The sequence below is a fragment of the Dendropsophus ebraccatus genome, chromosome 1, assembly GCF_027789765.1.
Source record: "Dendropsophus ebraccatus isolate aDenEbr1 chromosome 1, aDenEbr1.pat, whole genome shotgun sequence".
NCBI classification, from domain to species: domain Eukaryota; kingdom Metazoa; phylum Chordata; class Amphibia; order Anura; family Hylidae; genus Dendropsophus; species Dendropsophus ebraccatus.
In genome coordinates, this window is record NC_091454.1 from 12,301,394 (window position 1) to 12,318,391 (window position 16,998).

Sequence of the window (16,998 nt, forward strand, 5' to 3'; positions counted from 1 at the left end):
TTGGCCGCACATCTCTATGTATTCCTGCCCTGCTGGTTAGCAATGGTTTGCAGCCCTACACTGCCCCATATCACGCTGTGTAACTGGACCCTTATTAATGTTACCATACATAAGTATAGTGGCAGAAGGGTGGGCCCCTAGAATGATTTCCCCTGGTGGGCCCAAGGACTCCAGTCCGACACTGGTACTACCCCTCTCATCCTCCTGCCCCTCCATCATCATACTACTTCCCCCTTCATCCTCCTCCTGTCCCTTCATCATCATACCAGTACCCCCTTCATCCTCCTCCTGTCCCTTCATCATCATACCAGTACCCCCTTCATCCTCCTCCTGTCCCTTCATCATTATACCAGTACCCCCTTCATCCTCCTCCTGTCCCTCCATCATCATAGCAGTACCCCCTTCATCCTCCTCCTGTCCCTCCATCATCATAGCAGTACCCCCTTCATCCTCCTCCTGTCCCTTCATCATTATACCAGTACCCCCTTCATCCTCCTCCTGTCCCTTCATCATCATACCAGTACCCCCTTCAGCATCCTCTTGTTCCTTTTTGTGTAGGGAGTTATGGAAAACAAGGATACAGCTATAGGCCATAAGCTGTATCCATGTTTTCCAGGCAGCCCTACAGCGGCATCCAATTCTCCAGCTGCGGGGGGAATCAAATGGCGACTGTTCAGGTAACGCTGCGGAACCCGAACAGTTTGACAGATCCCCTCAATGCTATTCCCCATCCCCGAGCTGCCAGTCACTTAAAGTATATAATCAGCTATAGATTTGTGAATGGCACCTGCAATACTCATGTAGGGTAAAAGTAGTGCAAAGAGCTGGAGCAGTTGCCCATAGCAACCAAAAGCCCATTGGGAAATGAAAGCAATAAGAGGTTGCTATGGGCAACGGCTCCATTTTTGCCTTTACTGCCGTCTTCCTCTCTGTATTTCTCTCTCTCTCCTATCTAGCTGCTTGTTATCTATTTATCTGGGACAGGCTGCGTCACACACAGGCTACAAAGAGCCGGCCACGTGACCGCGCTGACTGACGTCATTACAGGAGTCAAGCGGCGTCAGGAGGAAAACCCGTTGCCCGGCAACCCTGGCCGCCGCCGTGTGAGAGAGCGGCGCATGCGCACTGCCGAGATCCGGTTAGACAAGCACTTCCGGGGCAGGCAGGCTGCATGGGAGGCAGTGGAGAGGTCACCCAGGTAAGAAGTGGTTCTAGGGCGAGGAGTTAACCCTTTCGTTGCGGGAGGGCGCCGGTCCTGGGTGAGTGTCAGCCTTTCTGACTGCAGAAGATTAGGGAGTCATATACAGGGTGATCCGGTGACTTGTGACACCTTTATAGTGGGTGTCATTGACACTTATGGGCTCATAGAAAGATTATTGGGATGTGTTAGTTATTATATGGTGTGATCATCATATACATCTTAAAACTACAACTCCCATCATGCACTGACAGGTTTCTGGATTGGAGACTATTGCATTAGGTGGTGCAAAACTACAACTCCCATCATGCCCTGCTGATAGCCATCTGGGGGCAATGGGTTGGAGAGGAGTCTATTGTTTTAGATCAGTGTATAGATTTGTAATTTACCTCTATTTAAAAATCTCCAGTCTTCCATTACTTATGAGCTGCTGTATGTCCTGCAGGAAGTGGTGTATTCTTTCCAGTCTGACACAGTGCTCTCTGCTGCCACCTCTGTCCATGTCAGGAACTGTCCAGAGCAGTAGTAAATCCCCATAGAAAACAGTTCCTGACATGGACAGAGGAGGCAGCAGAGAGTACTGTGTCAGACTGGAAAGAAGGACATACAGCAGCTGATAAGTACTGGAAGAGAGGAGATTTTGAAACCTAATGCTGCGTTTACACGGAACGATTATCGCTAGAATTTGCACGAAAACGATCGAACTTGAACGATAACTGTACGTGTAAACGCGCCAAACGATCAAACGACGAGCGAGAAATCGTTCATTTTGATCTTACAACATGTTCTTAAATCGTCGTTCGCAAAAAATTTGCAGATCGTTCCGTGTAAACAGTCGTTCACCGATTTAACCTATGTGCGAGATAGGCTTAAGCGATCGCAAAACGATTTTTCTGTACGATATATCGTTCCGTCTAAACAAGAATCGTTACTTCGAAAGCGTTAATCGTACAATCGGGCGAATTATCGCTCCGTGTAAACGCAGCATAAGTAAGTTACATCTCCAGATCGCATCCACTAGCAGCGAGCTACATCCCGCCAAACATTTAGCGCCGTATCTGCAACACTATCACTAGTATAGTAAGTTACAAATCTATATATCTTTCTGATACCGGTTGATTTGGAAGAAAAAGATTTTCGTTGGAGTACCCCTTTAATGGTGGCCATTCCCACTATGACTCCTACGGTCCATACCCCCAGAACATATAGACTCTCCTGGTTGTGGGAAATTACAAGTGACCAGAAATTTGAATTTGCTATAAACACTTATCTTAGAGGCCTTCTTCTTCAGTGTCAATGGACATTCACTTTGTGTCTGGCTATAAGGTCTACCGTGATAGGTCCACCTGGTCACATGAGCCACTTGGCTGAAGTGTGCGACATACCTTCCATAAGCATTAGTACGAAGAAACCAAAAATGCATGACCATTATGTTTCTAGGCTGTTGCGCTACATGACGCCCAGGATGTCTCATTATGTTATAGGAAGAGAGATAAGGGGAACACTAAAGGCGCTGCATGTGCTGAACGTTACATCTGTGGGCGAGATGGCTGTAAAAGTGCACACTCACCTGTGCAAGTCGTACTATAGGCACATAGAGCTATCAGATGGACTGCTGCCTTCCACCTCCTAATGATAAAGATGGTAGATCCCTTTGGCACAATTCCCTCATAAAGAGGCCAGTGCAGCCCCCAAAACGCTTTGCATCTGAATAAAATGGTTGACTAATCACCGCCCTGGTCCCGGTGCTTTCCTCTGCATTACTTGAAGTCTAATTCACCCGGTTTGTCCCAGATGGAATCGTGCCAAACGGATCTCAGTGGTTTCTATCATTACATTATGTGGATCCCAATCCCAATCTCTTTCAGGATAACAAGTATATGCAAAGCAGTTTATTGATGCCCCCCTTTCAAGTCAGTGTTTGACTCCATAAGAAGGCTTAGGACATGACAGGGGATTTAAAGTGTCACTGTCGTTTTAATTTTTTTTTTGCAGAAATCAATAGTCCTGGCGATTTTAAGAAACTTTGTAATTGAGTTGGTTAGCCGAAAAATGGATTTTTATCATGAAGCAGTTAGAAGCTCTCCCTCCTGTCTTCATTGTTCTCTTATGCAGAGGGGAGGGGCGGAGGCAGATGAGGCATCAAAACAGGACAACAAAGAGTCAATTTACAGCTACATCACCGGGCTATCTCTTCTGACAGTCAGCACTGACCTCTAAATAAAGGCATTCACACAGGTCCTGCTGTGTAATCCTTTGTTTTCTGCTCTCTGCTGGCGACTAATCTCTCACCGCCCTCCTCCCCTCTCCATAGGTTACACAGGGCCAGACTGATGAGTCGAGATTTCCTGATAATGAGCAGTAAATGAGAGGAGGGGGGGAGGGCTGGGGAAAAGCTTTTTGAATGCAGATAATGGCATATTTGCCTAATAAACCCAATCACTGGCCGCGACGGGACCGCTGTGACCAGTGATTGGCTGAGCAGCTTATCACTTCAGAGACTGGCTCTGAAATTGTACTGGTGGCTGCTGGGAGGGTGGAGATGACACTGGGGAGTGTGGAGAGTTAACTATACGGTTTATTATTTACTATATACAGCAAGGGCTGCATGGACATCGCTAACATCTAGCAGATCTGTGCTCGTTGTGATCGGGCAGTGTAATCCAGGAGAAGAGTTTACCCTTCTGTATACAGCCATTTAATACCCCTCATGGGTACAGAGCTGGGGTCTGGCTGGCTGCAGAGAGGCCCTTTCTTGTGGGACCGAAGAGGTAATATTTCTGCTTGAGTAGAGCATCATGATATCTGTGCAGACTAGAGATGAGCGCGACCGGCGCACGCTGAAGTCTGACTGTTTGGAATTTGATTACCAGTAGCTGAAGAAGTTCGATGCTGCACTAGGGGGTCCGGGAAAACATGGACACAGCCTATAGCCTATGACTGGGGCTGCATCCAACTTCTTCAGCCACTGGTAATCAAATACAGAAGGTTTGGACTTGAGCATGCGCCAGTTGCGTTCATCTCTAGTCAGAGGTTTGGATGTTCTTTGCTCCTTCACTTCTGCTTGGCTGTCTAAGACTATCTGTAAGTATAAAGACAAGCACTAAGCGGACCCTCAATAATGAGAACGTGGTTTATTAAGGGGTATACCCCAGGATAGGTGTTAAAGAGGTACTCTGGGCGGGGGTCATTTTCAGTGTACAGCCGGGGAGAGGGGGTGGATATGGAAGCCGCCAGTCGCTTACCTCCCCGGTTCCAGCGCCAGGTCCCGGATCGCGCCGCCCCGTTTTCCCGTCTGGCTGCCGCTTCCTGGTCTGAGCTGCGGTTTGAGACGTGACAGGCAGCTCAGCCATTTAGCGGCCAAGGCGGGACTCCGCTACGACCACTAAATGACTGAGCTGCCTTGAGACGTCACGTCTCAGACCAGGAAGCGGCATCCGGACGGGAAAACGGGGCAGCGCGATCCGGGACCTGGCGCTGGAACCGGGGAGGTAAGTGACCGGCGGCTTCTATATCCACCCCCTCTCCCCGGCTGTACACTGAAAATGACCCCAGCCCAGAGTACCCCCTTTAAGTATCTGACCAGGGCACATTAGAGTCCCTTGCCCATGCTCAGTCCCTGCTGTATTCACTCTTTATGGGTCTATTGAAGGTGATCAAATACAGTGTTCCGATACCAAGTGAAAGGAGCGTCAGGAGATCTGGTGACCACATTGGAAACGGTATCCGAGGCTCCTTGGAATTGACTTGAAGATTTGCAACTAATAAAGATTCCCCAGATTCCTGGATGAGGTGGTTACCCCGGCCCTGCCCTTCTCGTCTGTGTCACTCTAATAGTCTATGACTTTGTCTTTAAAGACTTTGTCATATAGTAAATGTCAGTTTTTGACGCACGGGGAATGTCTGTAAATTCCGTCCCGGGCTCCACCTGTGTCCACCTCACACCTCCATGGCCGCAGCCTTCCTGCCGATGTGAGGTTTTATAAAGATTAGTGACAGGTGTTCACAATATAGCTGTCACCATGGGGACTCATGATATAGTTCACGAGAATCAAACCTTTTTCTTAATTGGACAACCTCTTTAAGAATCCCAATGGAGTTTATGCTATATTAAAGGCGTAATCCTACCTAATAAAGCTAGGATAGGCCTTTATTTTATGATCCTTGATGGTCTGACCTCTGAGAATAAAGGGGCCTGTTCGGCACTGCAGCCGCTTTAAAGTCTTTTTCCTGCCATCCAGGAACATGGTATCAACACTGTGGCCTTCCACAATAAAACAATGCTTTATCATATTATTACAGTATATAACCAATATGGCCACTTTATAGCCTTTAAATAGGGTTGCATTTTTATTCTTCGGGGTAAAAAGTCATCAGTTGTTGGCCACACATCTCCCCGTGTAAGAAGGGAATTGTGGCCGATGGCTGATTGCCTTAAAGGGGCTGCGTAATTATCTTTATGGCCTGACCACATGACTTATTGAGCCTTGTAAAGGCCCTGTAGTCGAGTGCCGATCACTGAGATGAGCTCATGTATCTAATATGACCCCAAGTGAAGGGGTGGACAGGGTTAAACAATCTTTTTGTCTGACAAGTTATAGGGGGGAGGGTCCTGCTGCAGCTACACACAGGAGGAGACTGAGGAGGAAAGAGAGGACATGGCTGATATCCTCGGACACATATAGAAGAAGGGGTTGCTATGGGGAGTATGGTTGCTATGGGCCGCAGTACCTATGGTCTTTCTCTGTTTTACAGACACAGCCACCTCGCCATGTCTTCCCTATCGAGTTACGCCATCCGCATGTCTCGGCTCAGCGCCAGAATCTTTGGGGAGGTGGTGAGGCCGACCAACGATTACTCCATGAAAGTAGTGAAGCTCTTCAGTGAGCAGCCCCTGGCTAAAAGGAAAGGGGTTTACGACTGGTACCCGCCGCACCACATCTACGGGCCGCTCATGAAAAATCTGAGATTTCTCGGCCTTTACAGGTGAGTTCTGTGCTGGAGATTCAGTTCCGTTCGCATTAGTGTTATAAATGGAAACCACAATGCATCTAAGTTTTTCCCCTTAGGTGCTCAGGTCAATACAGAGTTTAATCTGTCACCCAGTCAGTGCCGCACTATGAGACTGCAAGGTGCCCCCAGCCTAGCAAGGGCAACAGCCTTAGAGGTTGCCATTTGTACACCAGGGGACCTTTTACAAGCCAGACCCATGCCTGATAGAAGCCTTGATCTAAGATGCTGGCCAGGGCTACACAAATGATAGCCAGATTGTTTGTGTGGCCCTTCACTTGCCTCACCCTTCCCACAGGGAGAAGTGCCACTGACTAACAATAATGTTTTACACAATTAGAGGCCAACTAATTATATGGGCTCTTCAGTGTTGTCTATCTTGGCTTCATCACGTGATCGGCCTTACCGGGCTTCATCACGTGATCGGCCTTACCGGGCTTCATCACGTCTTCGGCCTTACCGGGCTTCATCACGTGGTCGGCCTTACCGGGCTTCATCACGTGGTTGGCCTTACCGGGCTTCATCACGTGGTCGGCCTTACCGGGCTTCATCACGTGGTCGGCCTTACCGGGCTTCATCACGTGGTCGGCCTTACCGGGCTTCATCACGTGGTCGGCCTTACCGGGCTTCATCACGTGGTCGGCCTTACCGGGCTTCATCACTAGTGTTTTTCTCGTCCTAAATGATCCAATGAAGCCTGGACAGTCAATTTACATGAAACTGCAAAGCTACATAATCCTCTAGGCTCTAATGTAAAGAAAGAAATGCAACAAAACTGCGAATGTGTGAACACAGCCTCACATGGAGGCAATAATGGTTAACGGCCAATCGCGCTTTGGATATTATGTATTTTAAAGCCTGATGTGAGCAAACAGACATGAAGCATAGCCCCCAGTCCCCTGGTCCCCTAGACCCCTGTGGGGGAAGGTAAAAAGTAACAACAAAATAAGTTTTTATTGTGTAAAAATAGTAAAAGAATATATTAAGAAAAAAAACATGTCAACATATTATTGCCGTATGTTTTGCCTTTATAAGGCGCACCTCTGATTTAGACCAAAAACAGGGAAAAAAATTATGATAATATACTTAGTGGTCTAAGGCAGTGGTTGGGTAAATGCAGTGAAGGGGTCAAAGTTAATTGAAATGACAAGTCCACTTTAATACTCTCCGTGGAATTACAATATACCCACAAATATACAGCTCTGCTGCATCATACATACCCACCCAGCCTCTGCTGCTGCATCATACATACCCAACCAGCCTCTGCTGCTGCATCATACATACCCAACCAGCCTCTGCTGCTGCATCATACATACCCAACCAGCCTCTGCTGCATCATACATACCCAACCAGCCTCTGCTGCTGCATCATACATACCCACCCAGCCTCTGCTGCTGCATCATACATACCCACCCAGCCTCTGCTGCTGCATCATACATACCCACCCAGCCTCTGCTGCTTCATACCTACCCAGCCTCTGCTGCTTCATACACACCCACCCAGCCTCTGCTGCATCATACACACCCACCCAGCCTCTGCTGCATCATACACACCCACCCAGCCTCTGCTGCATCATACCCACCCACCCAGCCTCTGCTGCATCATACCCACCCACCCAGCCTCTGCTGCATCATACACACCCACCCAGCCTCTGCTGCTTCATATCCACCCACCCAGCCTCTGCTGCTTCATATCCACCCACCCAGCCTCTGCTGCTTCATATCCACCCACCCAGCCTCTGCTGCTTCATATCCACCCACCCTCTGCTGCTTTATACCTACCCACCCAGCCTCTGCTGCTTCATATCCACCCACCCAGCCTCTGCTGCATCATACCCACCCACCCAGCCTCTGCTGCATCATACCCACCCACCCAGCCTCTGCTGCATCATACCCACCCACCCAGCCTCTGCTGCATCATACCCACCCACCCAGCCTCTGCTGCATCATACACACCCACCCAGCCTCTGCTGCATCATACATACCCACCCAGCCTCTGCTGCATCATACCCACCCACCCAGCCTCTGCTGCATCATACCCACCCACCCAGCCTCTGCTGCATCATACATACCCACCCAGCCTCTGCTGCATCATACCCACCCACTCAGCCTCTGCTGCATCATACCCACCCACCCAGCCTCTGCTGCATCATACCCACCCACCCAGCCTCTGCTGCATCATACATACCCACCCAGCCTCTGCTACATCATACACACAGCTTTAATACATTAACATACCCACAGGCACACACAGTGCTACAACACCAATGTACAGTCGCACACACACACACACAAACAAACAGAAATTTAATACAGGTTGTCCCTTTTCACAATCATGTGACTAATCACATAACTAGAACATCACTGAAGGTCCTGCAGGTCCTTCAGTTCCTGTTGTGGGTGGGGTTCCTATGTTCCTAAGTTCCTATGGGGTGTTACATGTAGGGATCTGGATGTGATGCACTCCTGCCCGGCGCTGATCTCTCTAATTGGTGGCGGGGGGGGGGGGGGGGGGGGAGGGAGAAGACAGGTCACCCAGCAGTTCGGTACAGCGCTGAATCGCAAATAAATGTACCCCAAAACAAAGCAAAAATACATCTGTGGGTTAAAAAAATGTATATAAAGGGGATTGCCCCTTCTAGCCAAGTAATTGACTAAGTGGGCAGTTCCTGTGGGGACAATGTGTCATGGGAAGTAGCAGTGATGGTCAGTGAAGGGTGAGTATCACTTTTTTTTTATTTTAATCTTTTTTTTTAGTGCTCCTAATCATAAAGTTCCAAAATAGCTCATGGCTTATAAGGGGTTAAAGGGGAACTATCAGTAGGTTAGACAAATCTAACCTGCTGATATGTCCCTTTTGCACAGGAGTCCAGATAGAAGGACGGCACTCGGAGGGGTGGTGAAAGATTCCAGCAATATGTAGATAAAGGAACCCGGCACTCACCAGTCAGTTCAATGATTTATTCCGTGCAGAAATGCATCGATATTTACAGCAGTACGCTTTTCGGCCAAGCATGGCCTTCATCAGCTTTAGGATGGTCGAGTGGTAAAGGATCTTGTTCGTTTTTTGCAGGGATGAACACGAGGACTTCAAAGAAGAAATGAAGCGTTTGCGGCGACTGCGCGGTAAAGGATCGCCCAAGAAGGGTGAAGGCAAGAGAGCGAAGAAGAAATAGGCTTCCTGCCATGCAGGCGATGCAGCGACGGACACTTAAAGGGGCAGAATTCACAGAGGATCTGTGCTGATCTGTCCTGAGTACATGGAGCCTTTTTGTGGAGAAGATGTTGGTGTCATGTTTTACACATGTAATTTTTGGGTTGTGATATGCGTCTCCCTTGTAGAATAAAGAGATTCTCTGTACTTGAAGGTGTTTGTCACTTTACACCTAAAATGCCGCCATTCACTCGGTTATCTGACATATTCCCTAACCACAAGCACTCCTGTAATGTATAGTGGAAAAAATCTTGTATATAGGAGAAGTATTATAGTAGTATATTCCTGTATATAGGGAGCAGTATTATAGTAGTTATATTCTTGTATATAGGGGGCAGTATTATAGTGGTTATATTCCTGTATATAGGAGCAGTATTATAGTAGTTATATTCCTGTATATAGGAGCAGTATTATAGTAGTTATATTCCTGTATATAGGAGCAGTATTATAGTAGTTATATTCTTGTATATAGGAGCAGTATTATAGTAGTTATATTCCTGTATATAGGAGCATTATTATAGTAGTTATATTCCTGTATATAGGAGCGGTATTATAGTAGTTATATTCCTGTATATAGGGAGCAGTATTATAGTAGTTATATTCTTGTATATAGGAGCAGTATTATAGTAGTTATATTCTTGTATATAGGAGCAGTATTATAGTAGTTATATTCCTGTATATAGGGGGCAGTATTATAGTAGTTATATTCCTGTATATAGGAGCAGTATTATAGTAGTTATATTCTTGTATATAGGAGCAGTATTATAGTAGTTATATTCCTGTATATAGGAGCAGTATTATAGTAGTTATATTCCTGTATATAGGAGCAGTATTATAGTAGTTATATTCCTGTATATAGGGGCAGTATTATAGTAGTTATATTCCTGTATATAAGAGCAGTATTATAGTGGTTATATTCCTGTATATAGGAGCAGTATTATAGTAGTTATATTCTTGTATATAGGGGGCAGTATTATAGTAGTTATATTCTTGTATATAGGAGCAGTATTATAGTAGTTATATTCTTGTATATAGGAGCAGTATTATAGTAGTTATATATTCTTGTATATAGGGGGCAGTATTATAGTAGTTATATTCTTGTATATAGGAGCAGTATTATAGTAGTTATATATTCTTGTATATAGGAGCAGTATTATAGTAGTTATATCCCTGTATATAGGGGGCAGTATTATAGTAGTTATATTCCTGTATATAAGAGCAGTATTATAGTAGTTATATCCCTGTATATAGGAGCAGTATTATAGTAGTTATATTCCTGTATATAGGGGCAGTATTATAGTAGTTATATTCCTGTATATAGGAGCAGTATTATAGTAGTTATATTCTTGTATATAGGAGCAGTATTATAGTAGTTATATTCCTTTATATAGGAGGCAGTATGATAGTAGTTATATTCTTGTATATAGGGGGCAGTATTATAGTAGATATATTCTTGTATATAGGGGGCAGTATTATAGTAGTTATATTCCTGTATATAGGAGCAGTATTATAGTAGTTATATTCTTGTATATAGGGGGCAGTATTATAGTAGTTATATTCCTGTATATAGGAGCAGTATTATAGTAGTTATATTCCTGTATATAGGAGCAGTATTATAGTAGTTATATTCCTGTATATAGGAGCAGTATTATAGTAGTTATATTCCTGTATATAGGAGCAGTATTATAGTAGTTATATTCTTGTATATAGGAGCAGTATTATAGTAGTTATATTCTTGTATATAGGGGGCAGTATTATAGTAGTTATATTCCTGTATATAGGAGCAGTATTGTAGTAGTTATATTCCTGTATATAGGAGCAGTATTATAGTAGTTATATTCTTGTATATAGGAGCAGTATTATAGTAGTTATATTCTTGTATATAGGGGGCAGTATTATAGTAGTTATATTCCTGTATATAGGAGCAGTATTGTAGTAGTTATATTACTGTATATAGGGGCAGTAACATATTACATTTTTTATATAGTGTGTGTAGTGGGTGTTGTCTTTATGTTTTGGGGTTGGAGTTCCCCTGTAACAGGCAGTAATAGAAGTATCAGTCTCCAGTATTCGTGGTTCTCCATATAATAAGCAGTAGATACCTATCATCTGTAAGCCCCTCTCATTATCTCCCTTCCTTGGGTCTGCTTGCTTTAGAATTCCCACTTCCCATTCCTAGTCTCAGTCAGGAAGTAAAGTGCAGAACTGTGACGTCACGGCCGCAGGGTACAATGACGTCAGGCCCGCAGCGGGGACGCGCTCACTGCACCTGAGCAGGGGGCGGGACCAGCAGGCGAGGGTTCCCCTTGCGTGACGTCACCCACACTGCTTAGACCACACCTTACTCTCCTCCTATTGGTCCACGGTGTACGAGTACGCATACGCCGCCCTCCGGCCCCGCCCCCTCAGGTGACGCACCGGCCAGCTGGGCCGCCTGTCTTTCGTGCTCGCTCCCGCGGCTCCGGATCACTTCAAGATGGCGGCGCTAAGCGGGGGATCGGCCGAGGGGCCCTCACTGCTCAACGGGGACCTGGAGTCCGAGGCCGGGAGCCTGAGCGGAGCCGGGGAGATGTCAGCGGCTGGGGGCTACCCGGAGGAGGTGAGGGGGAGCAGCCCAAAGCCAGCGGGGACCTGCCTGTCAGATACTGCTGCACACAGAGGATGCCCGTGCACGTCGTGACAGGAGGGGGAGGGGTTTATTGTGCACTTGTGTGTCGTGATATGTCGCTGTGGTCTCCGGCTGTCATCTGGGACCTATTCTCTGCATTGTGTGACAGCTGTCATCCTGCACTGTTGTGGCTGTCACATGATATCGCGACATTGGCCTATGGGCTGCGGGGTTTTCTGTACATGTCATGACTCAGTATCTTTCTTCATGACACGTTCGGTTACCTATGTCATGATAGTGTGGTCTGTGTCCCTCTATTATGTCATGTCAGGATATACAGCTATTATTTGTTATGTCACGATATACAGCTATTATGTGTTATGTCACGATATACAGCTATTATGTGTTATGTCACGATATACAGCTATTATGTGTTATGTCACGATATACAGCTATTATGTGTTATGTCATGATATACAGCTATTATGTGTTATGTCACGATATACAGCTATTATGTGTTATGTCATGATATACAGCTATTATGTGTTAGGTCATGATATACAGCTATTATGTCTTATGTCATGATATACAGCTATTATGTGCCTGTCATGATATACAGCTGTTATGTGTGCCTGTCATGATATACAGCTATTATGTGGCTGTAACGTATGGTCGTACGTCTGTCATTCCATTGTTACATTGACTTATGGTCTTGATACGAGACCTCTGTCATGTGGTTTGTGGCCCTCTATTATGTGCATGTCATGATATACAGCTACTGTATTTCTGTTATATATCATTTATCCGTCATTCCATTGTTACATTGACTTATGGTGGTGATACGAGACCTGTGTCATGACAGTGTGGCTTGTGGCCCTATATTATGTGCACGTCATGATATACAGCTACTGTATTTGTTACATATCATCATTCCAATGTGACACTGACTTACTGTCGTGATATGAAACCTTTGTCGTGTGACCCTCTATTATGTGTTATGTCCCGATATACAGCTCCTGTATTTCTGTTACATATCATCATCTGTCATTCCAATGTTACATTGACTTATGGTCGCGATATGAAACCTGTGTCATGACAGAGTGGTCTGTGTCCCTCTATTATGTTGTGATATACAGCTGTTGTGTCTGTGTCATGTCATCATTCATCTGTTATTCCATTGTCATATTGGCTATTGGTCGTGATATGAGTGACAGTCTGGTTTGTATCCCTCTGTTATGTTCATGTCATGATATAGCTCTATTGTGTCTCTAACATGTCATTGTTACATGGACTCTTCTTGGTTATGATATGAGGCCTGTGTCATGATTTGTATTCCTCTGTTATGTTCATGTCATGATATAGCTCTATTGTGTGGCTATGACATGTCATTGTCGCCAATAGGTCATAATACATGGACTGTGTCATGACATTGTGGTCTGTGCCCCTCTATTATGTTCATGTCATGATATAAAGCTATGGTGTGTCTATAACATGTCATTGTTACATGGACTATTGGTTATGATATGAGGCCTGTGTCATGATAGAGGGATACAAATGAGACTATCATGACACAGGCCTCATATTATAACAAATTATTATAACAAATTATTATAACAAAGTCCATGTAACAGTGACATGTTATAGACACACCACAGACTCGCTTTATATCATGACATGAACATAATAGAGGGGCACAGACCACGTTGTCATGACATAGGTCTTATATGATGATCAATGTAACAATGACACGTTATAGCCACACAATAGAGCTATATCATGACATGAACATAATAGAGGGATACAAATGAGACTATTATGTTTATGTCATGATATAACGCTATGGTGTGTCTATAACATGTCATTGTTACATGGACTATTGGTTATGATATGAGGCCTGTGTCATGATAGAGGGATACAAATGAGACTATCATGTCCATGTAACATTGTTACATGGACTCTTGGTCATGATATGAGGCTTGTGTCATGACAGTTGATTATGTTCATGTCATGATATAGCTGTGTGGTGAGTCTATGCCATGTCATCGTTACATTGACTAATGGTCACGATATGAGGCCTGTGTCATGATATTGCTATGAAGATGATGCAGCATCCATGTCATGACTTTGGATCGGGGTCGTCTGTCATATGTGAGAGCGTGTCGTGATATTGTGGCAGTACTTTGATTTGTTATCATATTAGTGTTATGTGTCCATGTTGTCAGATTATAGTATGTCATTATATTATAGAGTCATGTCGTGACATCACGGACTGAAGGTTACATCGCACTGCATTGCAGTAGTAAACAATATAGCTTGTAGACATGGGATATGTCGTGACATTGATATCTATCTCCATGACCCCCCCCCCCCCCTTCCATGTCCGATAACGCAAACTTCATGTCATGACATGGGGGTTGTAGTTTTGCATCCTGATCTATACCGTTGTGATATAACATAGTCATGTGATAACTGTCTCCTATTACACCAGAAGCTTCGCCGTTGCCCCTAATAACCAATCCCAGCACAGTGTTTATATTCAAATCTAAAAGCTGCCCTCTGATTGGACAATACGAGCTCTGTTCTCAGCAGCCAATCAGAGCGCAGCGCTTATGTTCAGGCCTTCTCTACGCTAACGAATGCTGCCTCCTGATTGGACAGTAGGAGTTCCAGTCTGATCAATGGCGTCTGTTGCCCCTGGCAACCTGATAGACTACTGGTGACTTCTTATTAGAATGCAGGCAACAGCCACATTGTCCATCCAGGTTTATGGCCACCCGGGTCAGTTTACTGATCATATCCCATCCTCTCCTAGCCCCCTCCATAGTAGCCGGCCCCATGGACTCCCTCTAGACAGATCGTATGTTGATCTTCCTTAAAGGGGTTGTTCACCGAAATTCTTTTTTCTTGTAAATCAGCTGGTGCCAGAGATTTGTAATTTACTTCTATTTAAAAAAATCTCTAGTTTTCCAGTACTTATCAGCTGCTGTACGTCCTGCAGAAAGTGGTGTACTGTTTCCAGTCTTTGCTGCCCCCTCTGTCCATGTCAGGAACTGTCCAGAGCAGCAGCAAATCCCCTCCTGCTCTGGACAGTTCCTGACATGGACAGAGGTGGCAGCAGAGAGCACAAGAATACACCTCTTCCTGCAGGACATACAGCAGCTGATAAGTATTGGAAGACTGGAGATTTTTATATAGAAATAGAAAATTATATAGATTTGTAATTTGACACCAGTTGATTTAAAAAGAATTTTTTGGGGGGTGAGCAACCACTTTTAAAGGGGTAATCCAGGATTGGAAAAAAAATTATGCCTGCTTCCTTCTGAAAGCAGCGCCACTCCTGTCTTCAGATTGGGTACGGTATCGAAGCTCGGTTCCATTGAAGTGAATGGAGCTGAATTGTAATACCACACACAACCTGGTGATGGGGGTGGCGCTGTGATAACCCATTTTAAGGGAGTTGACTGGGTATAGAATAGTCCGTTGGTCTCCGTTAGGTGGAGATGTCATCCCCGCTAACCCGCCATAGACCAGCACCACATCTATGGAGACAACATGATGGGATACGAACGACGTCCATGTTTCCTATGTTGTCCGTCCATGGCCAGGCTTTTCACTATTATAGTCAAGTGGTCTTTTAATATCAATAGGGGTGGGGGGCATTACTCTGCTCATAGAAGAAGCGGGGGGTATGTAGTACCGAGCCCGTCCACTACCAAATTTATGGGCTGCCGTTAGATCCCCGACTATCTGATATCGATGATCTATGCCCAAAACAGATCATCAAGAGACTCCCCTTTAAAGGGGTTGTTCACCAAAAAAAAGATTTTCTTTCAGGTCAGCGGGTCCTAGAAAGTGCCAGAGATTTGTAATTGACTTCTATTAAAAAAATCTCCAGTCTTCCTGTACTTATCAGCTGCTGTATGTCATGCAGGTAGTGGGGTATTCATTCCAGTTTGGAGAGCAGGAGAGGTTTCCTATGGGGATTTGCTGCTCTGGACAGTTCCTGACATGAACAGAAGTGGCAGCAGAGAGCAAGTAGTGGAAGACTGGAAATTTTTTTTTTTAATAGAAGTAAATGACAAATCTCTGGCACTTTCACTATTATACATTTAAAGGGGTTGTTCATATCAACTAATGCCAGAAAGTGACAGAGATTTGTAGTTTACTTATATTAAAAAAAAATCTGCAGTCTTCCACTACTTATCAGCTGCTGTATGCCCTGCAGTAAGTAGTGTATTCTTGTGCTCTCTGCTGCCACCTCTGTCCATGTCAGGAACTGTCCAGAGCAGTAGCAAATCCTCATAGAAATCTTCTCCTACTCTCCAGACTGGAAAGAATACCCCACTACCTGCATGACATACAGCAGCTGATAAGTACTGGAAGACCCGGAGATTTTTTTTTTTTTTAATAGAAGTAAATTACAAATGTCTGGCACCAGTTGATATGAACAACCCCTTTAAATGTATAATAGTTGAAGGGGTACTCCAGCGGGGGGGGGGGGGGGAGAGACACTTTTTTTTGCTGGGATCGGGGAGGAGGTGGCCGAGGGAAAAGACGTCCACTCACCACCTCTGTTCCAGCGGCGGGTCCCGCATTGTGGCGCTCCGGTGCCCGGTTCCCGGCCACTTGACGTCTCAGGTACGCTCAGCCACTCAGTGAATGAGGCGGGATCTGAGTGGACTTACTATACTTATCAGCTGCTGTATGTCCTGCAGGAAGTAGTTTATTCTTTCCACTCTGACACAGTGCTCTCTGCTGCCACCTCTGTCCATGTCAGGAACTTTTTTCTATGGGGATTTTCTGCTGCTCTGGACAGTTCCTGACATGGACGGAGGTGGCAGCAGAGAGCACTGTGTCAGACTGGAAAGAGTAATATACTTCACGCAACACATACAGCAGCTGATAAGTACTGGAGGACTGGATGTCTTTTTTTTAATGGAAGTAAATTCCAAATCCTATATAAACTTTC

General features: G+C 45.2%; 2 protein-coding genes across 8 annotated transcripts in view; both read left to right on the forward strand.

Moving 5' to 3' along the window:
- The first annotated feature begins 1,090 nt into the window (after positions 1-1,090).
- MRPS33 (mitochondrial ribosomal protein S33) lies at positions 1,091-9,568 on the forward strand. 2 transcript variants are annotated; one of them, XM_069952197.1, is made up of 3 exons: positions 1,091-1,198; positions 5,954-6,184; positions 9,281-9,568. In XM_069952197.1, exons 1-3 carry the CDS (start codon positions 1,119-1,121, stop codon positions 9,381-9,383), a joined length of 414 nt encoding a protein of 137 aa, XP_069808298.1. In that variant the 5' UTR covers positions 1,091-1,118; the 3' UTR covers positions 9,384-9,568. The 2 variants fall into 2 exon arrangements, with proteins under 2 accessions (XP_069808298.1, XP_069808307.1); XM_069952206.1 differs by having other exon boundaries at positions 1,185-1,259.
- Positions 9,569-11,793: 2,225 nt separating this feature from the next.
- Positions 11,794-16,998, forward strand: part of BRAF (B-Raf proto-oncogene, serine/threonine kinase) — a 60,185-nt gene continuing 54,980 nt past the window's right edge. For 4 of the 6 annotated variants that reach the window (XM_069967331.1, XM_069967346.1, XM_069967340.1 and 1 more), the window contains exon 1: positions 11,794-12,020. In XM_069967331.1, coding sequence (XP_069823432.1) covers positions 11,898-12,020 — 123 coding nt within the window. In that variant the 5' untranslated portion in view covers positions 11,794-11,897. Of the gene's footprint in view, positions 12,021-14,701; positions 14,746-16,998 lie in introns of those variants that run through there. The other 2 variants (XM_069967368.1, XM_069967360.1) reach the window with 2 other exon arrangements.

Bases quoted from the DNA above. Each gene is read 5' to 3' on its own strand.
- MRPS33 (XM_069952197.1), top strand. From the start codon at position 1,119: ATGCGCACTGCCGAGATCCGGTTAGACAAGCACTTCCGGGGCAGGCAG. The intron at 1,199-5,953 runs GTAAGAAGTGGT...TCTGTTTTACAG, and splicing joins GCAGTGGAGAGGTCACCCAG to ACACAGCCACCTCGCCATGT. The intron at 6,185-9,280 runs GTGAGTTCTGTG...CGTTTTTTGCAG, and splicing joins AGATTTCTCGGCCTTTACAG to GGATGAACACGAGGACTTCA.